We start from the raw sequence: 27,135 nt of genomic DNA, 5'->3' as shown, positions 1-27,135 counted from the left end.
GAGCTAGAGGCTGCTTTGCTCAGGACCACCCCCAAAGTGGTGGGCCAGACCCAGAGTTAATTGACAGATCAGACAGAGAGATACTGCACATTTTGCACTCAGCAGAATAGCCATTATTTGCATATCACTCTCAGACCAAGAGTTGTGATAAAGAAGAATTAAACACTTGTCAAAATGAATTTAAAATGACAGCAATTCAAGACACCAATTTGACCTCTTCAGAGTCCAGGACAAGCCAAGAAGGGGTTGTTGAGAATTCGAGCCCTGCAGGAGGGAGTTCCAGGATTTTAGGCCCAGGGAGGGCCCTTCCCCTCCCTTTCCTAAGGCCAGTAGACCACCACTCCCACCCTTTCTCACAATGAAATCCAATAGGGCTTTTGCACATTGGGGTCCTCGACCTAGAATTTTTCCATTGCTTCCCGCTGCTCACGTGCCTCATGTCCTGCCTCTCAGGCTCATCTTCCAGTAGCTACCCCAGAGTGAACAGTCCTGAGCTATGCCAACCCCATCATTAGTAAACCTGTCCATCTACAGGCACTCTGATTTCTGGAGGCCTGTACTTCCTTACTTATCTGTATCAAAGTTAGTTTTTTGTTTGTTTGTTTGTTTCGAGACGGAGTCTTGCTCTGTCCCCCAGGCTGGAGTGCAATGGTGCAATCTCAGCTCACTGCAACCTCCGCCTCCTGGGTTCAAGCTATTTTCCTGCCTCAGCCTCCCGAGTAGCTGGGATTACAGGCGCCTGCCACCACACCCGGCTAATTTTTTTGTATTTTTAGTAGAGACGGTGTTTCACCATATTGGTCAGGCTGGTCTCGAACTCCTGACATCAGGTAATCCACCTGCCTCGGCTTCCCAAAGTGCTGGGATTACAGGCGTGAGCCACCGTGCCTGGCCCAAAGTTAGTTTTGTACATGGTCCCAAAGTTCCAGAGTTGGTATCAAAAGAAAGACTTAATTTTTCCTCTGCCATCCCAGTCCAGTGCCAAAGGAGCAAATAGCTACATTAGGCCAACTTTTATTATTTATTTATTTATTGAGACAGGGTCTGTGTTGCCCAGGCTGGAATACAGTGGGACTACGGGCATGTACCACCATGCTTGGCTAATGTTTGTATTTTTTGTAGAGACAGGTTTTCACCATGTTGCCCAGGCTGGTCTTGAACTCCTGGGCTCAAGTGATCTGCCCACCTCGGCCTCCCAAAGTGCTGGGATTACAGGTGTGAGCCACCAAGCCTAGCCTGCCACCTTTAATTCTCTAGCTCCTAGAACTTAGTAGCTGCTCAATAATTTTGATGGACTAGTCCATCATGCTGGACTCAACAGAAGACCATTTAATAGAGAGTGGCTGAGATTCAAGATCTCTGACGGCTAGTATGGGTATGTCTCTGCTAAAAGACATGCTTATCTTCTGTAACATTCTCACGTGGGACCTCTGTTGTCTCCTTATATGTTCTCTGACATGAACGATTGAGGGCCTTCTTTGTGGCACAGAAATGTTACTGGGAATTTTAACTTTCTATGTGCTTTTCCAGTTACCAGGTCATTTGTCAGGACCTCTGCGGTTTAAAGGTCTCTAGGGATGAACAGGAGAGAGAAGATTATTTTCATCTTTCAGATGAGCTCAGTGAGAGTGACTGGGCTAGGCAGCAGGCAGAACCCAGGTCGGAAGCCAGGCCCCTTTAGAGCTCTCATTGTCCTGCTAGGTCCGCTCTCTCCAGGCAATCCTCCCCAGCGGAGCGCCAGGGCTCCTCAGTCCAGAGAAGCCAGTCTTGCAGCTACAGGATTTATCCTTTGAGTGGAAGGACCAGAAATCCATGGAAAACTGAATCTTTGACAACTTTACGCAGCTTTTTAGAGAATTATCTCTAAAATATGGACTTGGAGGAGGGCGCAGCAGAAAGAGTGGGTCAGAGCAAATCCCGCAGCTGTGAGTGTCTTTCCGCAGCCCGGACCCACTCCCCAGTCCGCTGGGTGTCCACTTCCTCAGCCCCCCAGGTCCCGGGCTGGCCAGCGGGGAGGGGATACCCGGCTGCAGCCCGGGACGGCGCCGGCCGCTCCAGCCACAGTTCAAAGCGCAGGGGGCGCGTCCGCCGCGCAGCCGGGAATGTCCGGCCGCTTAAAGCGCTCGCCGGCTCTTTTGTTCCCCAGACCGGGCCTCCGGGGAGAGGGGGCTGGGGGAGGGGACCGAGAGCAGAGAGGAGGGGGGCGGCGGGCTGGGGAGAAGGGCGGGGCGGCCGCGAGCGGTGCGAGTGTGGAGCGCGCACCCCGGGCGAGGCTGACAGATCGCCCGGGTGGGTGCAAGATGGCGCAAGCGGCGCTCCCCCTGCGCCCCCCGCGCTCCTGAGCAGGCATGCGGCCCCAGTCCCCCACCGCCTGGGCTCGGCCCCGGCCGGAGCCCCAGCCCCGGCCCCGGCGCCGGCCCCGCGGGACGCTGTGAGCCGCGAGAGGCCCGGGAGCCGCGCGTCGCCGAGCCGAGCGGACCGAGAGCCCCATGGCTGTGCAGCGCGCCGCGTCTCCGCGCCGCCCGCCCGCCCTGCGCTGGCCCCGGCTCCTGCTGCCGCTGCTGTTGCTGCTGCTGCCCGCGCCGAGCGAGGGTGAGCGAAAGCGCCCCGGCCCGGGCGGTTGCGGACGGAGCCAGGGGAAGGGCGAGCAGGGAGGGAGCGGGCGCGAGGGGCGGACCCGGGGAGAGCGGCGCGGACCTGAGGGCGGACCCCGTGCGGGAGGGACCCAGCGGATCCGGACGGGGAGAGGGCACCAAGGCCGGACTGTCGGGGCCCTAGGGGCGTGTTGAGGACGGAACCCCCCGGAGGAAGACTAGGGCAGGACTCGGAGCCCAGACTGAGGGGCGAGGAGTGCAGCGAAGCGGGAGCAAGCGGGGCGGGCTGGCGTGGAGACAGAGGGAAACGAGCCAGGGGAGACCGCACGGCTAAGCGCTGACCCAGGCGGATGAGCTGGGGTGCTCGGTGCCCGGCCGTGGACATAGCCCGAGGCAGCCAAGACAGGGGACAGCAGCCTGGGGAGCGGAGACCGGGACTCTGACGGCTGCACTGGGCGGAGATGGCACGTCCTGCATTTGGAGCTGGTACTGGGCTGAGTGCGCGGGAGAGACCCGAGAAGACGAGGGAGATTCCTGGAGGGCGGCGCGTGGCTAGGGAGCGACCCGGGACACAGCCCGTGAGCCAAGAAGGAGAGGAGAAGCCACCGAGAGCGAGAGCGAGCGAGCCGCGGGGATGCTCACGTGCCCCCGCCCTTCCCCGAAGTGTGCACACGCGGAGACCTTGCCCCTGGCTCTCGCGGTCCGCCGGTTCTGCTGCCTGGAGCTCGGTCACCACCACCCTGTTCCCTTTAGTGGCTGCAATGGTCCCATCTCCCGGGAGGGGCGTACAAATCTAGTCCCTTAACCCTCCCACCTCAAGTTCCCCACAGACACTCATCTGGGCTATTCTCTCTGCACTCCTCTCCCAAGAAGTAGAAGCTCGCGTCCGCATCAAGGAAAAACTTTATTCCCGACAGCTATACCGGGGTTGGATTCGGGGCTAAGACGGGTGAACTCACGACATGGGGAGGATGTGCAGGGGTTTGAATAAGTGCGATCCTAAAAAGTCTTAAAACATTACATCTTCCTGGGCCGGGGACGGGGGCAGGGGGGCGCGGGGGGCGCTGGGCGGGGAATGCCTATAACCCCAACGCCCCTCCTTTCTCCCCACCCACTTCCCCATCTTCCCCAGCCAGGGAGGGCCTTAGTCTGCTGGGGAGGGGCCAGCTCCAGGATCGCTAGTTATCTGGAAATGTGAGGAGGGGTCTGTGACTGCCATTTCAGACCAGGTGGGTTCATTCCTCCTCGAGTGGAGTTGTAACTGGTCTGGTAAGTTGCTTGCTGGAGAAGTTGGTGACTTGGCATCATGCCTGGGATTGGAGTGCTTGTCCCTCCAGCCGGGCTTCTGATTCCCTGATCGGCCTTAACCCCATCTATTCTTTGGCTTCCTTCTTTTCCTGCTCATTTCTTTTCTGCAGGAGTAGAGAGGTTGGCTGGCTGGAAGAAAAGGTTCTAGGAGCACCCTCTTCCTTGGTTTTGGGAAACCATAGTTGGTGTTCGCTACTCTTCATCTCTCCCTATGACAAAGGCAAAAGGACCAACACCCAGAGTGCCAGAGGGGAGGGGCAATGGGGCCACAACCTAGTCTGTACCCCAGGTACTGGGACCACACACCCTGCTCCCTGCCAGGCACTGGACCAGGCCTCTGATGGGTTTTGGCCAGCAAAAAGAAGCATGATTTATTACTATCTCCCTCTGTATTTCTTTAGAACTTTAAATTTTTCATAGTGCCTTTGAGTCTGTTAATCATGTCATACAACCCTATGACCCAAGCTCCATTGTTCTTCTTCTATCTAAACAGATGAGAAATGGGAAGCCAGGACATGTTGAATACTTTACGTAAGGTCACACCCTGAAGGTCTGTGAGGCTTCAGTGCTTATCCAGGGTGATCATCGAAGTAGCAGCAGCTGTATTGGAGCCAGTCTTGCTTTTGGGTCTCAGTTTTGCAACTACTGACTGTGAGACCCTGGGCAAGTCACTTGACATCTCTGGGCTTCAGTTTTCTTACCTGTGAAAGAAGAAATAGTACAAATAATATCCATCTCTGAGATGGTCTGATGATTAAGTAAAAGTACCACCTTGGATGGCACTTTGTAATGCATAAAATTCTATATATAATAAGAATTCCTATTAACATTACAGAAACATGGGGATGGGGTGCATAGACCCAAGGAACTTGGAACCATGTGGGTGGAGTTCTTCCTGGGTGTTCATTTCACACTAACACCCCTATTTCCTTCCATCTCCCCTTCCCCAATGCAGGTCTTGGCCACTCTGCCGAACTGGCATTTGCTGTGGAGCCAAGTGATGATGTTGCCATCCCTGGGCAGCCTATAGTGCTGGACTGCAGGGTGGAGGGGACCCCTCCAGTGCGAATCACCTGGAGGAAGAATGGGGTAGAGCTGCCAGAGAGTACCCACTCCACCTTGCTGGCCAACGGGTCCTTGATGATCCGTCACTTCAGGCTGGAGCGGGGAGGCAGCCCTTCGGATGAAGGTGACTATGAGTGTGTGGCCCAGAACCGCTTTGGGCTGGTGGTCAGCCGGAAGGCTCGCATCCAAGCTGCAAGTAAGTGGATATCCCTCGTTTTCCCTTTGTGTAAGCCAGCTGGTGATCCAGGGTCAGCCTAGGGCACGAGGGCAGCGGGAGCAGTCCCATCTTATGCAGCCTTCTGGAGGACTAATTTCTCAACATGGGTCAGTTTTGAGGTGCCTGGCAGTGATTCGTGGTGGTGGAATTATATCATATGCTTGTTTAACTGACTGGAATGTGAATTGACAAGAATGTAGCCAAACACCCATAGGGGAGTCGGGGAGAAAGCTTTACCCAGTTCTTGGGTCAGCATGTCTTACTTTCCATATGCCTGTCATACTTTGAGCATCCTGGTTCACTGAGTTTGATTCTTGTGTATAAAGATAAATCATTCCCATACTTTAAGGGTGATTAAAGAAATTCTTGAAGGGTAATTTTGGCTACATGCAATTTTTAATTATGTGCTTAAACTAATGTAAACCTTTGGGTAGGATAAGACCTCTGTATACCAGTAATGAAATTCTGGAGCTTGTTAACAGTTTGCATTAAAAAAATATGGTAGGATAATTTCAGAATTATCTCAATGATGACATCACTGCTACTCACCTTAATGCTAATGTGTGTTTTTGAATGGGAGAGAAAAGGTGAGGCAAGATGTTTCAGCTCTAGAATTGTGCTTTGCTTGTGCTGCTTGATCGTCAGTTGTGGTGATGAAATGATGACTGTGGTTTAACTGCCATGTCCTGCAAAAATTATGTTATTGTTGAATCTGTGCACACTGGGAGTATGTTGCATAAACCAAAATTCTCCATGTATCCCAGGGAGGTGGTGAGCTGTGGGCAGTGGGGTCATGGTTGAAAAAAGGCAGAAGTTTTGGCAAGTGGAAAATGTTCTCCATCTCATATCTCTGGACCTCTGGAAGGGGGTGTCCCTTTAAAGAGGCTGCTTTGACTATTGTTGGTAACAATTCTAGCTAACTTTTTTTTCCTTTTTTCTTTTTCTTTTCTTTTTTTTTTTTTTTTGAGACAGAGTCTTGTTCTATCACCCAGGCTGGAGTGCAGTGGCACGATCTCGACTGACTGCAACCTCTGTCTCCTGGGTTCAAGTGATTCTTGTGCCTCAGCTTCCCCAGTAGCTGGGATTACAGGCGCGCACAATTACGCCTGGCTAATTTTTGAATTTTTTGGTAAAGATGGGGTTTCACCATGTTTGCTGGGCTGGTCTCGAACTCTTGGCCTCAAGTGATCCTCCCGCCTCAGCCTCCCATAGTGCTGGGATTACAGGCATGAGCTCCTGCACCCAGGTCTAGCTAACACTTTTTAAGTACTTGCTGCATGCTGGGCACCCTGCCCAAGTGCTTTACATGAATTACTTCATTTTGTCATCACAACAGCCCTGGGAGAATGGAAGATAGGTCATTATCATCCCCCTTTTACAGAAGAGAAAACTGAGCCTTAGGGGGACTCAATGGCATTCTGGTAGCAGAAGAGCTAGGACTGTTATCTGGGCAGCCTGAACCCACACCCTCCCACTTAGCTCCTGTGGCACGCCGCCTCTTTCCTGTCTGATCGCTGACAAGTTTCTTCCTGGCGCTGAGGGCATTTGCACAGTTGCTCTGAACGGCTGGTGAGTGATGAATCAGTTTGAGGCAGGAGCCCTCTCGCTGGGTTTAAGATGCCCCTTTGTTCTGAGGAAGGCTGATCCAGGCCCCCATATGGAGTTCGCTGGGAGGCAGCCCTGGACTTTGAGACCAAATCACTTCTGGCTCAGCCACCCTCATCTCGCGGCCCTCCCGGCAGTGCAGGGGAAGGCTGGTACAGCCTCTGAGCAGATGGCTGGGTGTGAGGAAGAGAAGCGTGGACAGAGGGTGGGGACCCCGGTAAGATTTGCAGATCAGAGAGATGAGACTCCTCAGGGAGATGCTCCCCATACCCTTCCTGGCCTGTGTCAATGCTGAGATATAGATGGCCCCTGCTGAGGCCTTTGCATCACCAGCCTAGAATCCTGGGAGATAAATCCCCAGGGGCTTATATATATATAGCTAATTGTAAATGTGCTTTTTTATAAATGGTAATACCTTCAAGATGTTTGGTTTCCTTAAACGCCTAACAATATAGTACAAGAAATTAAGCTGTGGGTGGGGTCAGCTTGGTTAATCCTTTGGGGTCCTGGAGACAGCTGGGGGGTTTGCCTCTAAGCTCTGGCAGTCTGACATGGCCGTCTCTCCCCTGCAAGGCTGTGGTCCCATGGGAGAATGCTCAGATGACAAGCAGTGGTGCGGCTGGATCCCCTTTTCTCACTTCACAGGCTGATGTCCCTAGAAACCTCCAAAGCTGATTAGCTGCCTGGGTTTCCTCCTTCGTAATAACTCCCTGCCCGTGTGCCTGCCGGCACTGCAGATGTTGTGTGACACAGGAGGGTGCCTTTCTGAAAAGGTGTGAGGAGGCCTCTGGAGGCCCCTGCTTCTCTTGCCTGCTCCTCAGGGGCCTGTGGGGAGGGGGCATGCTAAGCACCCCTCGCAGACTCACAGTTCACCCAGCAGACTAACCCAGGGAGGCAGATGGGTGTTCAGGTCTATGTCGGTGGGTCTGCTGGGCATCTGAGCTCTGGGCCAGAGGTGGATGGTTGGAAATGCACGCCCTTCCATCCCAGGGGGTTCAGATGCTGTCCTCAAAAGACAGCCTGACCAAGGTGGCTACACCACAGGCTGATTCCTTGGGGCTTCAGTTTCAAGTGTTTCCCCTTTAGAATGGAACAGCTCAGGCTCCTAAGAGTATTCATGCTCGGGAGCTCTAGACTCTGCATTGCGGCTCCACGTGCTTGTAGTTTGGGGACTGAAAATTGAGGCTTGTTAAGGATGAGACCCTGGACAAGTTAATGCTCCCTCATCCCAGTTTCCTTGCCTGTGAAACGTGCATGAGATCCTGCCTGGTAGGGCGGCTGTGAGGACCAGCACACCCCACACTTTGCCTGGCACGCAGGAGGCACTCAGTAACGGGAGCCGGCACCGCACTCCTCATTGAAAGGCGGTTTCACTGACATGGCCTTTAAATGTAATCTTGGCTGCCCATGGAGGTTAATCTCCAGCAAAAGCAAACAGCCTGACTCTGCTCCCGGCCCCTGCTTTCTCCCTCTCTGGGATTCATTTAGGGAGTTCTCCAGGGAAATCTATCAGAGAGTGGAATTATTGGAGCCAGAGTGCATCTTGTTTTGTTTTAACCCCTTCCCGGGAGGACTGAGGGTTCTCCCAAGCCTCACAGTGTGGGCTGAAGCTGGCCTGGCCTGTGAGACCCTCCGCTATCCCTCTAAAGGGGCTGACCCGGGGGAATGTGTGCATTGACTCATACCTGAGGCCTGTGTGCCTGAATGACTCCAAAAAGGGATGGACTAGCTACAAGGAGGAGGATGGGGGACCCACCCCAAGTCCCTGCCACCCTCAATCCCTGCCCCTCTTTCCTAGCCTTAATTCTTGATCTCAGGCCTCTTGGGGAACTGGGGTGATCAGCTCTATGATCTAGTGCAGGACTTCCCAAACCTTACTGAGCCTGTGAATCACCTGGGAATCTTGATAACATTGAGATTTTGAATTCATAAGTCTAGGCCAAGGACTGACAAGAGCCCAGGTAATGCCAATACAGCTGGTCCACAGGCCGTACTCTGAGTAGCAAGGGGCTAGCAGAGACCACTCCCATGTCATAACCTCCGCTGTGGGGATCTTCAGGCAGGATAGTGAAGCCTTTGGAACAAGGGCTTCAGGGCCAGACTTCCATGGGTCTGAACCCCAGCTCTGCCACTCAATGATCAGTGCCCTTGGCAGGAGTTGCTTAGCCCTCTTGAGACTCTGTACCCTCATCTGAAAAAATGTGCACCATTCCATCTGCCTGTCAGGGCTATTGGAGGAGTAAATGAGGTGATGGGTCTAAAGTACCTGGCACAGGGTTTGGCCTGTAGGAAATGCTAAGTATTATTGTTGGTGCTCAGTATTGCCCACTAATTTTGGATGAGGTCCCAGGTGTCTCAATCCTGGCTGGGTTCTCCAAGAGCCAGGATTGCCCTCACTCCCAGCCTGGGGCCATCTTGCCTGGACAGGCCCAACAGTGGTTTAAGTGTGGGTTGTGGTGGCAAACAGACCTGGGCTTGGTGGGCTTGGGCCTTGGCCCCACCACCTGCTAGCTGCGAGATCTTGGCCAAGTCACTTCACCTCTCTGAGCCTTGGCTTCCTCATCTTTAAAATGGGGGGAATGTGATGGCTCTTGCCTGTAAATCCCAGCACTTTGAGAAGCTGAGGCAGGAGGATCGCTTGAAGTCAGGAGTTTGAGACCAACCTGGGCAACAGAGCAAGACCCTGTCTCTACTAAATAAATAAATAAATAACATGGGGGGGAACTAATATAAAATCATAAAAAATACCAAGGAGAAATATTGTGAAGATTACCTATGATAATGTGCAGGAAGAGCTTAGCACAGGGCACAAAGGCAGCATTCCTTAACTATTATTAAGGTACTAATTTTATATACATATACATATATATGTGTATATATATACATACACATACACACATATATGTGTATATATACACATACACACATATATGTGTATATATACACATACACATATATGTGTATATATACACATACACATATATGTGTATATATACACATACACATATGTGTATATATACACATACACATATGTGTATATATACACATACACATATGTGTATATATACACATACACATATGTGTATATATACACATACACATATGTGTATATATACACATACACATATGTGTATATATACACATACACATATATGTGTATATATACACATACACATATATGTGTATATATACACATACACATATATGTGTATATATACACATACACATATATGTGTATATATACACATACACATATATGTGTATATATACACATACACATATATGTGTATATATACACATACACATATATGTGTATATATACACATACACATATATGTGTATATATACACATACACATATGTGTATATATACACATACACATATGTGTATATATACACATACACATATATGTGTATATATACACATACACATATATGTGTATATATACACATACACATATACACATATACGCATATATATACATATATACACACCAAGTCTCGCTCTATCACCCAGTGCAGTGGTGCAATCTCAGCTCACTGCAACATCTGCCTCCTGGGTTCAAGCAATTCTCCTTCTTCAACCTCCTGAGTAGCTGGGATTACAGGTTCATGCCACCACGCCTGGCTAATTTTTGTATTTTTAGTAGAGACAGGGTTTCATCATGTTGGCCAGGCTGGTCTCTAACTCCTGACCTCAAGTGATCCACACACCTCCTCCCAAAGTGCTGAGATTACAGGTGTGAGCCACCGTGTCCAGCCAGGTACTAATAATATTAACTATTATCATTTTGAGGAGCTAACAGAGGTGAAAATATGTTAAGTTGTGAGCTCCTTTAGTTGTGGTATGATTCCCGGAAAGGTCCCTGGTGACTCCAGACTCCTAGAAAGAGGCAGTGGGACATGGGGAGAGGAGAGAAAGTCCAATTCTAGTCCCCTGCTCTCTCTGCCTCAATAAGTCACCTAGCCTCTCAGGCCCTCAGTTCCTACTTCTGAAGTCTGAATCATTCTAACTTGTCAGAGGGAAGGTAGTTTCACCAGCTATTCTAGAGTCCCTTTTCAACAAAAAGGCTCATGGTGTGTGGCTCTGGGGGCAGGGTCTGAGTGGAGGTCTGTGGAACCAGGTTGGAGTGGGGGTTAGGAGAACTGTGGGCAGGAGCTGCTGGGGAGTACAGCCTGGTATTTAGGGTGCCCTGTGTAGGGAGCTGGGTCATGGAGGGAGGTAGTTCCTGGCACAGTGGCTGGTAACCCGGGAGGCCTCTATCACCTGGGGGTTAGTTGCTCAGGCCTGGTGTGTGGAATGCAAGTTCTTCTCTCCTTCTTGAAGGGCCACTCAACTGAGGGAGGCCTGAGGAAGTCTCCCCCGCAGCTCCTCAAACACACACATCTGCCTATCTATTAGGACAGGAAGCTGCTGTCCCCAGCGATGAGTAAGTGCCCATACCTAGGCCTGCCCTCATGCCAGGGCCTCACCTGTACCCAGCCACAGCTCAGAGGTAGGTGCAAATGGATGGGGTTCAGACACTTTAACCTGCCAGTCAGCACTGCACAAACTGACCCTTTCTGACACCGCTGAGAAGTTGTGTGGTAGAAAAGCCCTTGTCTGGACACCAGGGGTCCTGTGTGGCTGTGGACAAGTTGCCCACCCTCTCTGGGCCTTGCTTTTCTCATTATAAGGTTGGGGGGTTGGACTGAGGCTCACCTCTGCTCTCGGGTACGAAGGCTTCCTTCCATCAAGACGTGCCTGCCTCCCCTGGGCCTCCTCCAAGTCTGTTTCTGCCTGGTTCTTCCCAGACCTGGTCCCTCCCCAAAGACCATCCTGCTTACAGTCATATCTTCCTCCCCTTCCTAAGGCAGGGAGCATTTGTGGTCTGTGGCATTCAGGCTAAACCCTCTCAGTGATGGCTGCTTGCATTGTTAAGTAACTGTTTTGTGGCTGGATATTCCATCTGTCTCCTCAACTAGATTTTAAGCTCCTAAAGGGCTTCTTTCTTTTGTATTTCTCATGTCCCCTGCCTGTGGAGCCTGGTAAAAACTAAATGAACATGTGGCCTTCTGGGACAAAGCTGTCTCTCTGTCTCTCCTCTGTTTCTCTCTCTGCTTCTCTTTTGCTCCCCACCCCACCCCCCTTGTAATTGATAGCACAGCTCAAAGGAACAGAAGCTTGTGAACAGGCAGGATGGGCAGGATCCTGGGGTGCTGTTGCCGCGTGTTTATCTCTAGAGGAACTGAGATTCTCTCTTCCTCACCAGATGGGGTGTGAATCAGAGACTAAATTGCCTGGTACCCCCTCCATGCCGGGGTCTTGGGTCTCCTGCCTTGGGCTTTACTCTTTAGCTAGACAAGGCCTATGTCCCCAGGCTCATTGGCCCCCAACTGTAGGGGGAGGGCCCCCTTACTCTGTGTGCAGGGCCTCCCCTCACCCCCACCCGCAGGACTTGAGTGTGGAAGTCGAACGCTTCTGGTTCCCACACCTTGGCTCCACTGTCACAGGCAGCCAGCTGGCCCCTTAAACACAATGTGCAAATCTTCTCTGTTCCTGTTCCTGGCATTGTCAGCGGCCAGGCGCCTTGGCTGGGAATGTGGGCCGGTGAATAGGAGAGGCATTTGCAGCCTGCAAATGAAACAGGCCCCCAGCCCCCCTTAACCCTCTGTCCCCTCCCCACCCCCAGGGAGAAAGGACTTTTTCACTCCTGGCCTTCTTGTATTGCCTTTCCCTCTCCCCTCTTCTCTCCAGAGTGCCTGCAGGCTTGTGTGTGTGTGTGTGTGTGTGTGTGTGTGTGTGTGTAAGAGAGAGAGTTTTCCACAGTAGCTTGAAGGCAGTTCTCCATAGCTTTCAATAAACGTAGAATGCAACAGAAGAGTACCCAGGATGAAAAACCAAACAGCTCACTGCTGTCTTTGTTTAAACTGGACTGAGTGATTCCACCAAAAATGTCTGCCTGTGTAACTAACCTATGACACCTTTATTTTCTCTGGCCATAGCCTGGTTGCAAACAAGGAATGTAGAGACCAGTAGTGAGTGTATGTGTGTTGCCAGGTGGGTCTGAGCATACAGGTGTGTGCCTGAAGGATGTCAAGGGGCCTAGGGTTGGGGTCCATCTCTCCTCAAAGGGCTCTCCTGTGGAATCCCTCTTCCCTTGAGCAGTAGCCAGGCTAGAAAGCTGGAGCGGACAGACCCAGCCTAGGGCAAGAGGAGGTGATAGATAATTTTATTAGGTCCTGTAAGGGACTGACCCTTACCCAACCAAGCTGAAGTGAGAGAGGAGTGGGGCAAGTCCTGGGGCATTGGGTGGAGAGCGGCGGGGTAGCGGGGCTTACATTTGGGGTGTTTGGGTGTGGCCGTAGCCCCTCCAGGAGTCTGGGCCATAGTTTTCCATTTTCTTTTCTTTTCTTTTTTTTTTTTTTTGAGACAGTCTCACTCTGTCTCCCATACTGGAGTGCAGTGGGGTGATCTTGGCACACTGCAACCTCCGCCTCCTGGGGTTCAAGTGATTCTCCTGCCTCAGCCTCTCTAATAGCTGGGATTACAGGCATGCACCACCACACCTGGCTTATTTTTTTCTATTTTTAGTAGAGATGGGGTTTCACCATGTTGGCCAGGCTGATCTCAAACTTCTGTCCTCAAGCGATCCACCTACCTCGGCCTCCCAAAGTGCTGGGATTACAGGCGTGAGCCACCGCACCCGGCCTGGGCCATAGTTTTCTTATTCTCTGGGTGGCTGCCCAAAATCTAGCTGCACTCTGGCAAGCCTGCTGGCCTGTGCTGCACCATCCCCCCAAAAGAACCTCTCCCTGATTTCTGAGCTTGCTCTCCCTGCCCCCAACTTTGTTCACCCTGTTTTAAGAAATGCCTCTGTGCTGCCCTCAGATGTAAGGAGAGTGGAAGAGAGGGCTTTCTATGGGCTCCCTGAGGAGGGGCACCTGGACTCACGATAGATGTTGAGACCCAGTGAAGGTGGGAAGCTGGGGGCTGAGCAGAGAGGCCTAAAGAGTGGCACGTGGGGGGAGCTGCTGGCAGACCCCCAGACTGCAGGGAGATGCAGGGGCCCGGGTGGGCTTAATGCAGGCAAGCCGGTGGGGGGCCAGGACTGGCTCACCTGACTCAGGCAGGAAGGAAATGTGATGCAGAGGGCTGGTGTCCTAGGGGCTCCACCCACCCTTCTCTCTCTCTTCTCTGGGTCTTGATGTCCATGCTCCTTGGTCTTTGACACTCCCCACCCCGTGCCGCCACCTCTGCCTTCCTGTGAGGCCACATATATTGGTCTTTCATATCCCTCAGTCGTAGTTTCTCCTGACTTGTCCTCCCAAGCTTCTTCCTTTCTCCAGCTCCTCCTCCCTACTTCTCTTTCTTTATTGTTCTATCCTTCTTCCTGCCTCTTTCTTTTTCTTTAGAGATAGGATCTCACTCGGCTCACTGCAACCTCCACCTCCCGGGTTCAAATGAGTCTCCTGCCTCAGCCTCCCGAGTGAGTAGCTGGGACTACAGGTGCCTGCCACCACGCCCAGCCAATTTTTGTATTTTTAGTGGATACTGGGTTTCACCATGTTGGTCAGGCTGGTCTCAAACTCCTGACCTCAAGTGGTCCACTCGCCTCGGCCTCCCAAAGTGCTGGGATTACAGGCATGAGCCACTGCACCCGGCCCAATTTTTTAAATTTTTTGTAGAGATGGGGGTCTCACTATGTTGCCAAGGCTGGTCCAAATTCCTGGCCTCAAGCCATCCTCCCACCTTGGCCTCCCAAAGTGCTGGGATTACAGGTGTGAGCCACTGTGCCCAGCCTGCCTCTTTCTTCAGTTGTGAGAGTTCCTGTGTTTACCATCTTCTGCTGTGTCTAGAGTGGGATTTCTGTTTCAGAAGCAGAAGTAGGTGAGCTTAGGCCTCTGCAGAGACTAAGGAGAGAGGCTGGGAAGATAAGGTTCAAAGAGGACAACAAAGGATGGGTCCATAGCCCCCCAGCAAGTCAGGGGCTCTCTGGGGGCAGACCTTTCCTGAGAGGAATCTGAGAACCCTGGCCCTGATTGGGGCCTGTCTCTGAGCCTGGACACTGACACTGACACTGACCACAGTGGGTGGTGGGGGCAGCCCTGGGCTGCTCTCTGGAATGCTGGTGTTAGGTTGCAGTGCAGATGCAGGCAGTGATAATGGGCAGGAACTGGACTTTCTGGTCTGGCTGCTGCCCCCAAGGCCATTGGAATGTGAGGGTGGGGGTACTATCAAGAGGCCACAGGGTCTTGGGGTGGGAAGATGGAGACCAGACCACCTAAATGGAGAGGAGGGGACAGACCACCATGAGAGAGACCCAAGTTCTAGCCCTTTCATTGAGTCGCAGGCTGCAGCAATAGAATCCTAAAATTCCCAACCTCCTTAGGTCCTTAGGGGTCTTCCCGGTGTCCTGGTAGGATTAGAGCTTTAGGAAAAACCTTGGTGCTCATCTAGCCCAACTTTCTCATTTTACAGACTTGAAAACCGAAGCCCCAGGTGAGTGACCTGCCCAAGGACATGGCTGGTCCTCCAGTCTGGGCAGGTAAGGGAGTCTCTGGTTTATCAGGCTTGTGAACCCTGGCCTTCCCCAGTGCCTCACTCTTCACTGCCCTCTGGTTCAGAAAGGAGTCGTCTTATATGGTCCTCCCCTAGGATACACTGGCGTGCATGTTTCTATTTTTCTTTTTCTTTTCTTTTTTGAGACAGGGTCTCACTCTGTCACCCAGGCTGGAGTTCAATGGTGCGATCTTGGCTCAGGGAAGCCTCAACTTCCTGGGCTCAAGCAGTCTTCCCATCTCAGCCTCCCAAAAAGCTGGGACTACAAGCACACAATACCACACCCGGCTAATTTTTGTATTTTTGGTAGAGATTAGGTTCCACCACGTTTTTCAGGCTGGCCTCAAACTCCTCAAGCAATCCTCCCACCTCAGCCTCCCAAAGTGCTGGGATTACAGGTGTGAGCCACTGCCCCTGGCCCCTCTGTTTTTCTTTCGTCCTGCCCTGGTTTGTCCGTGGGTGTGGGCTTGTTAAGCCTTGGAAGTGGGCTCCTGACCTCCATGGCAGATTGCAGAGGGTCTCTGAGTTTCCAAAGCACCCTGGAGGCTGAGCTGAGCAGGTGTGAGGGCTACCTATATGCTGGTTCTTGTAGAGAACTAGTTAGTAACAGTGAATGTGCTCAGAGTAATATGGGGTTGCACTGTGCTAATTGATTTAATTCCCACAATTCCATCAATAGGAATTACTAGCCCTGTTTTACAGATGAGTAAACAAAATCCCAGAATGATTAGTTCAATTGGCCAAGGGTACACAGTAAGTGGGGAAGCTGGGATTTCAACCCAGTTCTGCCTGACCCAAAACATTCACTGGCCTGAATGTCTCTAGCAGGGGCTCACACCCCTGGAGAACCTATCAGTATTTATGCCTCAGAAATAAAAGCAGATACCTGGGGGCATGTAATGTGAGAGTAGGGGAGTGTAGAGAACAGAGGACAGCTTGGAACCCTGGCCAAGGTGGGAGCCACTTCTGGGTGGGCCAGGCAGGATTACATACTCCATGGCCCAGCTGCTGCTGGGACATCCCAGTTACAGGAGGCTCTGTGTAGACAGGTCTTGCTCTACCTGTGAGGCGGGCAAGAGCCAGCTGGGAATGGGTTCCTGAGTGAAGAGGAAGCTGGGAGGTGGTTGGGGCTCCTGGAGGTAGAGGTGGGAGTTGCTTCTTCCTGAGGAGGAAAGACAAATCCCCCCTCCTCTTCGCTCCCTTTCCCTTTCTTGTTTCCGCATAATGATGCTGATTGCTCCACATCTGTCATAATTACTCTTTGTTTGAAAATTCAGAACAAATCACAGGAGAGGAACTTGAATGGCTTGAGAAGGCTCCTTCTCCCCAGGGGTCCTGGCGGCGGGGGGGGGGGGGGTGGTGGTGGAAGGGGGGTGGGCGGCAGGGAAAAGCCATAATCATCCTGGAGGAGCTGAGACAGCTGATTGTCCTTGTCCTGTCCCCTTGCCTGGACAATAGCCATAGCCCCCAGGGAAGGTGGCCTTCAGCCTCGTGGAATCACATGCCCACGGGGCAGACTCTGGGGCCGGGCAAGTATTGGGTCTCTGGAGTGACAGCCAAGAATGGGGGACCACTGCTTCCAGGGAGCACCGAGCCACACCCTCTTGGGGGTCCAGCAGGCGGCCCTGGATGCTCAGTGCTGCACACTCCCTCCCCAGCCTGACTTCTGGTGAGGGTTTTTGTTCCCATCCCCAGCCTGAAGGCCCTTGGTTTTGGGGGCTCATCATTCCCAGAGTATGAGCCCAGGTTTGTGAACCCTCTCTGCCATGAGCATCCTTTTATGTTTCCCTCCCAACCTAACCCCTTTCCACCCGTAGGCTTTTGTGGGGAGAAATCAAAGACAACCTAGAATTTACCCCCAAACCAGCTGGGGGTGGTGGGTCATGCCTGTAATCCCAGCACTTTGGGAGGCCGAGGCGGGCAGATAACCTGAGGTCAGGAGTTCCAGACCAGCCCAGCCAACATGGTGAAACCCCGTCTCTACTAAAAATACAAAAATTAGCCAGGTGTGGTGGCTTGGCGAGCACCTGTAATCCCAGCTACTCGGGAGGCTGAGACAGGAGAATCGCTGGAACCCGGGAGGCGGAGGCTGCAGTGAGCTGAGATCGGGCCACTGCACTCCAGCCTGGGTGACAGAGCGAGACTCTGTCTAAAAAATAAAAAAATCCCCAAACCTCACTGGTAATAAAACCCCACGTGTTCTCACCCCGACAGGACCGTTGGTGGGTCTGACACCTCATGTTGCTGTAGCCAGTGCAAGATGCAGACAGTCTTGCACTGTCGACCGGCTCTAGGTTCAAGCTCCCTCCCTGAACACTGCTGAGCCTCAGTTTGTCTTTGTGGAAGATGGGAGGGGGCACCGCCCTGTCATCAGTCATTCCGAAGGGGAGAGGATGAGTAAGGCCCAGGCATTTCTGGAGTGTGAGTTCTGTGCACCCCCCCAAACCCCCCTCACCCCCCTGCCAGTGGGGGCACCCTTTGTTCAGGCTTCGTGTGAGCAGGTCAGAGAAGCCAGAGGAGTCCTGAAGAGAGGAGGTGCCTGGCTTGGAGGGGACACCTCCTCTGGCCCCACCATTATAGACTGAAAGTCATGGGAGCTTGGACTTGACCCCAGCACCATGATACCTACCTCTGCACGCTCCCTGGCTCCCACTTCCAGGAGGAGCTGCTTTTAATATGTAAAATTTCAACTCAACTTTCTGTGATTTGGGGCCCATCTGCTCACCTTACTGGGTGGTTTCCTCTAGTTTCCTCCTAGGTGGAACGTGGTGCGGGGAGACCAGATTAAAAGATTCCTAAAATCCCTTCCCAATTCTAAAGTTCTCGGACACTACCCCATTTTCATCCTGGACACTGCTCTCCACTTCCTCCTCTGCCTCCCTCCAGGCCCCCCAGCTCCCTCTGTGCCTCCTTTTTTTTTTTTTTTTTTTTTAATGTCAGGATGAAAGTTTTGAGAATAGCGCTCTTGTCATTCTCCCCCTTTTGCTAACCCCACTCTGTCACCGCCCTCCTGGCTCCTGCCCGCGCACGTGTAAAGCAGCCCAGGCTGCGGAGTTTCAGGATGCGGTCGCAGATCCCTGGTCGCAGGGCGCCTGGCTCTGCCCTGGGCGGGGCGCGATGGGCAGAGTGCGGCGGCCGCGGAAGCAGCCCCGCAGCAGGCTCCGAAAATGATGCCTCGTCCTCGCGGCAGGAGGAGCGGCGCCCCTACCCCAGCACGGCGGTGGGATCCTGTGCAATTAGCGCCGCGCTGCACGGTTGATCGGCTGTCAAGTCATCGAACTGCGTGCCCGAGTGTGTCTGTGGATGTGAATGAGTGTGCGAGTGTGCGTGTGTCCTCGCTTCCCGGGATCCCAGCATCCAGGACGCGGGGCCTTTCAGTCACTACTCTTCTAGGCTGCTGTGGTCAGCGTGGGAGGGGATATTTTCATCTGGAAACTCGCCCCTATCAACTGGGAGCCTGGAATGGGTCTGAGAGGTGGAACAATGGAGAGCTGGAGTTGGGGGGCTTGGGGTGTAGGCCAGGGATTTCTTTTCTTTTCCATTTCTTTTATTTTCTTTCTTTTTTTCTTTTTTCTTTTCTTTTTTTTTTTAGACAGGGTCTTGCTCTGTCATCCTGGTTGATCCTGGTTGGAGTGCAGCAGCATGATCATGGCTTGCTGCAGCCTCAACCTCTGGGGCCCAAACAATCCTGCCACCTCAGCCTCCCAAGTACCTGGGACTACAGGCCTGCACCACCACACCCAGCTAACGTATTTTTTTAATTATTATTTTTAGTAGAAACTAGACCCTACTATGTTGCCCAGGCTGGTCTTGAACTCCCGGGCTCAGGCAATCCCCCTGACTCGGCCAAACAAAGTACTGGGATTACAGGTTTGAGCCGCTGTGCCCGTAGGCCAGAGATTTCTGACAAGGAGCTAGAGCTAGACAAAAGTTTATGGGCAAATCTTGAAATGGGCCAGGTCAGCTAGGCACTGTGGCTCATGGCCTGTAATCTCAGCACTTTGGGAGACTGAGGCAGGTGTATCATTTGAGTCAGGAGTTCAAGACCAGCCTGGCCAACATAGTGAAACCCCATTTCTACTAAAAATACACAAAATTAGCCAGGCATGGTGGTATGTGCCTGTAATCCCAGCTACTCGGGAGGCTGAGACTGGAGAATCACTTGAGCGTTGGAGGCAGAGGTTGCAGTGAGCTGAGATTGCACCACTGTACTCCAGCCTGGGTGTCAGAGCAAGACTCTGTCTCAGAAAAAAAGAAAAGAAAGAAAGGGCCCAGATGCTCTTTCCAGCATGCTGATTGGTCAAATGGGATTTGGGCTCTAGCTTCAGAGCCAGAGCTGAATAGGACCTTAGAGAATTGAAACCCAGTATTTGGCTTGCAACAAACAACTCTTCTCAGATCTTTTTCTGCTATCTTCAGATTTGGTTTCTTTTTTCCTCCCCCAACTTGGGTTATTTTTGTTTTGCCTCTTATATCCCAGCTTATATGGAGTGTCCTCCTCTTTCTGCAACAATTCCCTTCATCCTAATTTTCTGAGGTCTCTTAAAATTGTATTCCAATTATCCTGAACCTTAGAGAAGCCCTGTCTAATTTAGTCCCAGTTGCAGATTGGACTAGAATATTCTTGACTCCATTATCTCAGATCATCCATAATGATATTACATAGAAAGATCCTCAGCTTTGAGGCTGTTTGATATTCGTGCCCTCCTCTGTTTCTGATTTTTGCTTCTCAAGTCAGTCATTTTCCCATCAAACCATAACAAAATCAGGATCATTACAGGCAGGCTGGTATGATGTTGATAAGATCAAGGCTTTCCTGAAATGAAGTGATATTGCTTTTATCACATCAGTTCGAGAAGGATCCATTGGGCTGTATGTCCAGCTTTGCTTTTGCGGGGGTGGAGGGAATCAGAAGACAGGGTTCATGCTGGAATAGCAAATTTATCTCTTAACCCTCCCACTTGTCTGCAAACATTGTGGGGAAGGGCTAGCTCCTCTGCACCCTCAGGGCTTGGCCTAGAGTTGGTATCTGATGAGGGTGAGAGAATGGGGAGCTGTGGGTATGACGTGGGAGGATAGGAACACATCCTACCTGCTGTGGGTCACTCACCCCCAAGAACTCAGCAGCTGGGATTGGGGGAGGGCAGATGAAGCTGAATCAGATATTACTTCTGAAAGGCCTACAGGAGCATTTTACCTAAACCCTTCTCAGCAGCCTTCTGAGTCCCTGCTGTCAGGAGCTGAGAGTGACCATGTCTGACTGCTCTTGGCTCAAAGATGAAAGGGTCTCATCCATTTCTCTACATCTAACTATACCCTAAATCCCCTATTTCAGTCTCTCCTGGTATGAAAGGGCACCCACATATCCCTATTCTATTCTCTTCCCTGAAACACCCTTCTTCCAAGGTCTGACCATTGGCCACTTGGGAGAGGATGGAGAAAAGGCTAAGTCACAGGTGCCACTACTAAGTACTGAGTGGGAAGGGCTTGGCCTGGTGAGTTCAAACCTCAGTCTTCCATCCCAGGAGAGGGGGCTAGTGGTACTCAGTTGTCTCAGGATGGGACACCCTCCCAGGAAAGCTGGAGAGACTTGTAGGATTCCAGACCACCGGCCTTACCCTCAGAAGAGCTCACAGGCCAGGCTCCATGCTAAGAAGCATGCCTCTTCCCTGCAGTGTCCTGTGAATCCCCCATGGAAGGCCTATCCCTGCATAGACATGCCTGTCTTCTTGTTATAACCATAATGACAACAAAGCATTCTGTGAATCCAAGTTGCTGTGGAAATGGGGGAAAAAAAAGACACATACTCTAATTATTATACTCATTATGTTCCTATCAGAATACTCACCCATGGAGCATTATTTTTAAAGTTACTCATGGTCTTGGGTTTGGGAAAGGAAGAGATCATTTAAAAGCATTTTCTCAGGCCAGGTGCAGTGGCTCACACCTGTAGTCCCAGCACTTGGGGCAGGTGCATCACTTGAAGTTAGGACTTCGAGACCAGCCTGGCCAACATGGTGAAACCCTGTCTCTACTAAAAATACAAAAATTAGCCAGAAATGGTGGTACACACCTGTAATACAAGCTACTCGGGAGGCTAAGGCACAAGAATTGTTTGAACCAGGGAGGTGGAGGTTGCACTGAGCCAAGATCACGCCACTGCACTCCAGCCTGGGCGACAGAGCGAGACTTCATCTAAAAAAAAAAAAAAAAAAAAAAACTAATTAATTAGATAAAATAAATCAAAGCACTTTTTCAGTTACTTAAAAGGCTGAGGTGGGAGGATCGGTTGAGCCCAGGAGTTTGAGGCTGCAGTGAACCAGTGCACTCCAGCCTGGGTGGCAGAGAGAGACCATGTCTCAAAAATTAAAATAAAATAAAACATAAAGACACTTTTTCAGTTAAAACTATTGAGTCTCTAATTTAGGCCTGGAGGCTCCTCTTGCTTTTTGAATGTACCATTTCTCAAAATATAATTTATCTGAGGATTGGCCATTCAGGCACCCTTGTTGAAATCTAGGCAACCCACAAAGGCATATGTATAGAGATAAATAGTGACAAATGTATTTGTAGTTACAGTTTGAACAGCCATTTTAGTCTTGCAAAATGAAGCTAGTGGCCTGTATAGCATTAAAATGGTTTGGGGGCTCCGTGCAGTGTCTCATGTCTCTAATCCCAGCACTTTGGAAGGCTAACTAAGTAAGGCAGGCAGATCACTTGAGCCCAGGAGTTAGAGACCAGCCTGGGCAACATGGCAAAACTCCATCTCTACCGAAAATACAAAAAATTAGCCAGGCATGGTGGTGGGTGCCTGTAGTCCCAAATACTTAGGGGGCTGAGGTGGGAGGATCGCTTGAGCCTGAGAGGTTGAGGCTGCAGTGAGCTGAAATCACGCCACTGTACTCCAGCCTGGGTGACAAAGTGAGACCCTGTCTCAGGAAAAAAAAAAAAAAAAAGTCTTGGATCTGCTACTAACTAGCAGTTGTTTTCTTGGATCTTTTTTCTCTCTAGAAATGGGGGCTTTAAGCCTCTCCCTAGAATCCTGAAGGTGGAGGGGAAAAGGGAGGTCAAATTGGGGTTCCAGGCCTCCCACATTTACCCCATCCATGGCAGCTCAGCTTTTATCTTTTTGTTTTGTTTTGTTGTGGAGTTCTCTAAACTAACTAGGCAGATAGGTCTAACAGGGAGTAGTTCGGCAGCTGCAGGTGCTGTGATACCAAGAAGGCTTAAGGGCCTAGAGTCTTAGGTAGAAGAAGTATAACTCTAAGATGAACATTTAGGAGAGTTATAAAGAAAAACTTTTTTCACATCTGTGGTTATTAAACCTTGATTCAGGAAAACAATGAGTTATACTTAAATTTTGGAAAGCTTTTCATGTATCACTGTCACTACTAGTGCTTGGTAGTGTTAAATACAGTTAGTTGGTCAGAGCAAGGAACAATCTGGCTCCTGCTCGTTCGGTCCCTCAGTAAGTGTTGCCCATTCTTTTATTTTATTCTCAAATAAATGGATGGATAGATGGATGCTTCTATGCAAGGGTTTGGCTATGGGCAGTCTACAAAATGCTTATAATCGAATTATGGTGACATGGACATTAGAAAATGTTGCAGCCTCAGAAAGGGCTCTGTGATATGTGTCAAATAAATGGTGCTAACCAAGGGCTATTGGTTTAGCCAACAGCCTTCTGTTGATCTGGGCAACACTAATTATTTAACAGATAAAGAATTGATTAATCATTTAATAAATCTGATAGAACACTGGAACATAAGCATATCATTCTTCCTTTAAGTGGAATTAGTCAAAGAGCCCATCAGAAGAGATTAGGAAGTCCATGTTTCCAGAAAAAGAATATGCAGAATTGAGGGGTATTAAAGCAGCTCCAGGCCGGGCGTGGTGGCTCACGCCCGTAATCCCAGCACTTTGGGAGGCTGAGGTGGGCGGATTGCCTAAGGTCAGGAGTTCGAGACCAGCCTGGCCAACATGGTGAAACCCCATCTCTACTAAAAACACAAAAAAATTAGCTGGGCATAGTGGTGCGTGCCTGTAATCCCAGCTACTTAGGAGGCAGAGGCAAGGGAATCGCTTGAATCCAGGAGGCAGAAGTTGCAGTGAGCCGAGATTAGGCCACTGCACTCCAGCCTGGATGACAGAGCAAGACTCCATCTCAAAAAAAAAAAAAAAAAGCAGGTCCATTCTGAAATCTCACATCAGCAAATCTCCAAGAGTATCTATCCTGCACCTATCTGCCTCTGTGCCAAGTACTCTGTGACGGATAGCACAGAAAGATAAGACACTTCCTGATCTTGAAGGGTGTAATCTCCCCACCCACCTCCCAACCCCCGCCTTTTAAAAAAAACCCACTTTGTTTTGTGGTGATGGTGAAAAAGCAGCCTGACGTAGCACAAAGAATCTCTTGAATGCATACATAGTGTGACCATCGGCTTGTCCATCTGCACCGTGGTTTCCTTTAGTTCTGATTGATTTCTAAGTTGAGCCACCTCGTATCCTCACCTGTGAAAAAAGAAGTCCTTCAGCCTCACCGGGCTTCTTATGGTGCCTTGGCTTCCAGGAGCATCTCGGTCAAAACAGTGGCCTCCGTGCTTGGGACATTAAATCCAAATTCTGAGGCATTGCTTTGCAGACCTCCCCTTTCTGACCATTTCCCTCTTCCTGACTCCTCTAGTCCCTTCATCAGTCCAGGCTCCCCACAGTGCCTCATCTTCCCTCTTCTTTTCCCAGTCTTTCTCTCCTGTCTTCTCTACCCGCATCTCTCCCAGCCATTGCCTAAACCTCGGCAGTCCTTTCAGGTTGGTGGCACACAGCTGGGCGCTAAGGTATGTAAATTCCCCACTCTTTCTCAAAGTGTTTGGTGTGTATCGGCGAAATGGGATTAGGTCTTTGAATGCAGAGCCGTGCCCGTTTTTCCTGAATTAAGGACAACTGCGCGCTCAGTTAGAGCGCCCCTGAGAATCTGCAGGTGGAGAAGGCTCGGGGAGGGGCCCGGAGGGAGGGACGAGGGCGAGTCCAGGGGCCGCGCGTGTCCGCCCAGCTTCCATGGAAGGTAAAGGGCCTATTTCCTCGTGGAGACAGGCACCGCTTCCTCAGTTTCTCTCCGCCGTCGCGAGTGCGCCGGGGCCGGGCCCAGCTGGGGAATCCGAGGCTCTGGGGGAGGGGGTGGCGGGAAATGGTGCCTCGCTCGCCCCAGAGACATCAAACCCTCGTTTGGCGTGCGAGGACAATGGCTGTCTTATTTTCTCCATTCGCCGCGCACAATGCCGGATTCTCTCATTCACCCGCGGTGGTGCGAGCGAGGTAATTAGCCAGCGCCATTCAGCGCGGACACTATTGCTATGCTGGGGGGGCGGGACGCCCGCGTCGGCGGGGATTAGCCGCGGGCCGGGGCGCAGCTGCGGCCACTTCAAAGGCGGCGCGCGGCCCGGTCGGCTGTGGGAACCGGCCCCCGCCTCGGGCCTGGCCGCCGGGAAGGGGCCTGCCGCGTCCTGCCGGCTCGAGCCCTCGCCCGCCGCCCCTGCCGCGCCCTGGGCCGGGGAGCCTGGGGCCGCTCGGGCCGGGGCTCCGGCGGCTGTTGTCGCTCCCCATCACGCTCCCACTTTCATCAGGACCTTCAGTGCTTTTCTCCTTTGAGGCCCGGAGTCAAAGGGCAGAGCGGGGAAGGAGGGAGAAGAGCGGGGGGGATGGGAGCCTGACACAAAGCGCTGACCTCCGAGGAGTGGAGCAGATGGTCCCACTTACTCCTGCCGCCCAGCCACCGCGGCTCTCGGGGCCCCAGTCTCGGGCCTGACCCCGCCCGCCAGCTGAATGCCTGCACTGGGGCCCCGCGGGGGACGGGCTTCCCCAGGGTCCCCCACCCGCCCTACTCCGCTGCCCACTCCGCCCTCACCTCCTGGCGTTGGAGTCAGGCTGCCCGGAGCAGCCGGCTGGGAGCAAGGGTTGGGGGGCTGGGCTGAGATTCTGCCCTGGTCCGGATTCCCAAGAACCTGCCAGGCCAGGGTGTCCCAGTCCTAGGGTTACTTCCAGAGCTTTAGTAGACACACCGATTCCTGAGCACTACACCAGACCAATGAATCTGAAGCTCTGGCAGCAGAGTCCGGAAATCTGCATGGTTAGGCAGCACCCTAGGTTATTACGATCTGCAGCCAAGTTTGAGAGCCAGGGGCCTAGCCTAATTCACCTTCTTCCTTTTCATTGAAGAAGCTGAGACTCAAGTAGAGGAATTATAATAACTTGTTGGAGGAGAGCCATTGAATTGTGGCAGGCCGGGGACTTGCGTGGAAGACATGATGAGGAGTGATCCCCAAGAACTATGACCCTTTAAGTCAGCATTCAGGGAACAGTTTATGAGGACTTAGTGTTTACCTAGTATTTGTTCTAGGTGCTGGAGGTAGAAAGATAAATGTGTCTGTTCCCTGCCCTTAAGGGACTCATAGGTCTTCGATGGGTAGGCAGATAGACGCATGAACAGCCAACTCTAATACAGTCTGAAAAGGGGTAGGAGACGTGCAGGCAACATGTTAGAGTTGGGAATGAATTCTACTTCCTTTGGCAGATGTGGAAGATGGAGGCAGTGGTAGAGAAAGGGGCAACAGAGTTGCAGGCAGAGGGGGCAGTGGAAGCAAAGAATACAAGGGTGAATGTCTGCAAGGTGACATAGCATGAGAGGAGAGTGTCCTTTTACGGATGTGTTACAGGACTGGGATCCTGATCCAGACCCCAAGAGAGGGTTCTTCGATCTCACTCAAGAAAAAATTCAGGGCAAGTCCGCAGTGCAAAGTTTATTAAGAAAATAAAGGAATAAGACCAGGTACAGTGGCTCACAGCTATAATCCCAGCACTTTGGGAGGGCGAGGTGGGCAGATCACCTGAGGTCAGGAGTTTGAGACCAGCCTGGCCAACCTGGTGAAACCCCATCTCTACTCAAAATACAAAAATTTGCCAGGTGTGGTGGCGTGTGCCTGTAATCCCAGCTACTTGGGAGGCTGAGACAGGAGAATCACTTGAACTAGGGAGGTGGAGGTTGCAGTGAACTGAGATCATGACACTGCACTCCAGCCTGGGTGACAAGAGTGAAACTGTCTCAAATAAAAAAGAAGTAAAGGAATAAAAGAATGGCTACTTCGTAGAGAAGCCCTGAGGGCTACTGGTTGCCCATCTTTATGGTTATTTCTTGATGATATGCTAAACAAGGGATGGATTATGCATGTCTCCCCTCTTTAGGCTATGTAGGGTAACTTCCTGATGTTGCCATGGCCTTTGTAAACTGTCATGGCGCTGGTGGGAGTGTAGCAGTGAGGATGACCAGAGGTCACTCTCGTGGCCATTTTGGTTTTGGTGGGTTTGGGCCGGCTCCTTTACTGCAACCTGTTTTATTAGCAAGGTCTTTATGACCTGTATTTTGTGCTGACCTTTTTATCTTATCCTGTGATTTAGAATGCCTTACCCATCTGAGGCTGGGCACGGTGGCTCACGCCTGTAATCCCAGCACTTTGGGAGGCTGAGGTGGGCGGATCACAAGGTCAAGAGATCGAGACCATCCTAGCTAACACGGTGAAACCCCGTCTCTACTAAAAATACAAAAAATTAGCTGGGCATGATGGCGGGCGCCTGTAGTCCCAGCTACACTGGAGTCTGAGGCAGGAGAATTGCTTGAACCCGGGAGGCAGAGGTTGCAGTGAGCTAAGATTGTGCCACTGCACTCCAGCTTGGGGATAGAGCAAGACTGTATACAAAAAAGGAAGGAAGGAAGGAAAGAAGGAAGGAAGGAAGGAAAAAAAAAAGTAAGCTTGT

The 27,135-nt window shown here is 51.5% G+C and overlaps 1 protein-coding gene across 3 annotated transcripts in view; it reads left to right on the top strand.

The window, feature by feature from the left end:
• The first annotated feature begins 1,855 nt into the window (after positions 1–1,855).
• Positions 1,856–27,135, top strand: part of IGDCC3 (immunoglobulin superfamily DCC subclass member 3) — a 49,982-nt gene continuing 24,702 nt past the window's right edge. The window contains exons 1-2 of one of the 3 annotated variants that reach the window (XM_024232957.2): positions 1,856–1,925; positions 4,858–5,163. In XM_024232957.2, coding sequence (XP_024088725.1) covers positions 1,871–1,925; positions 4,858–5,163 — 361 coding nt within the window. In that variant the 5' untranslated portion in view covers positions 1,856–1,870. Of the gene's footprint in view, positions 1,926–2,246; positions 2,593–4,857; positions 5,164–27,135 lie in introns of those variants that run through there. The other 2 variants (XM_002825563.3, XM_054532799.2) reach the window with 2 other exon arrangements.

The sequence above is a fragment of the Pongo abelii genome, chromosome 16 (genome assembly GCF_028885655.2).
Source record: "Pongo abelii isolate AG06213 chromosome 16, NHGRI_mPonAbe1-v2.0_pri, whole genome shotgun sequence".
NCBI lineage: Eukaryota > Metazoa > Chordata > Mammalia > Primates > Hominidae > Pongo > Pongo abelii.
Note: the sequence above shows the minus strand (reverse complement) of the source record. Positions and strands in the feature narration are given on the sequence as shown.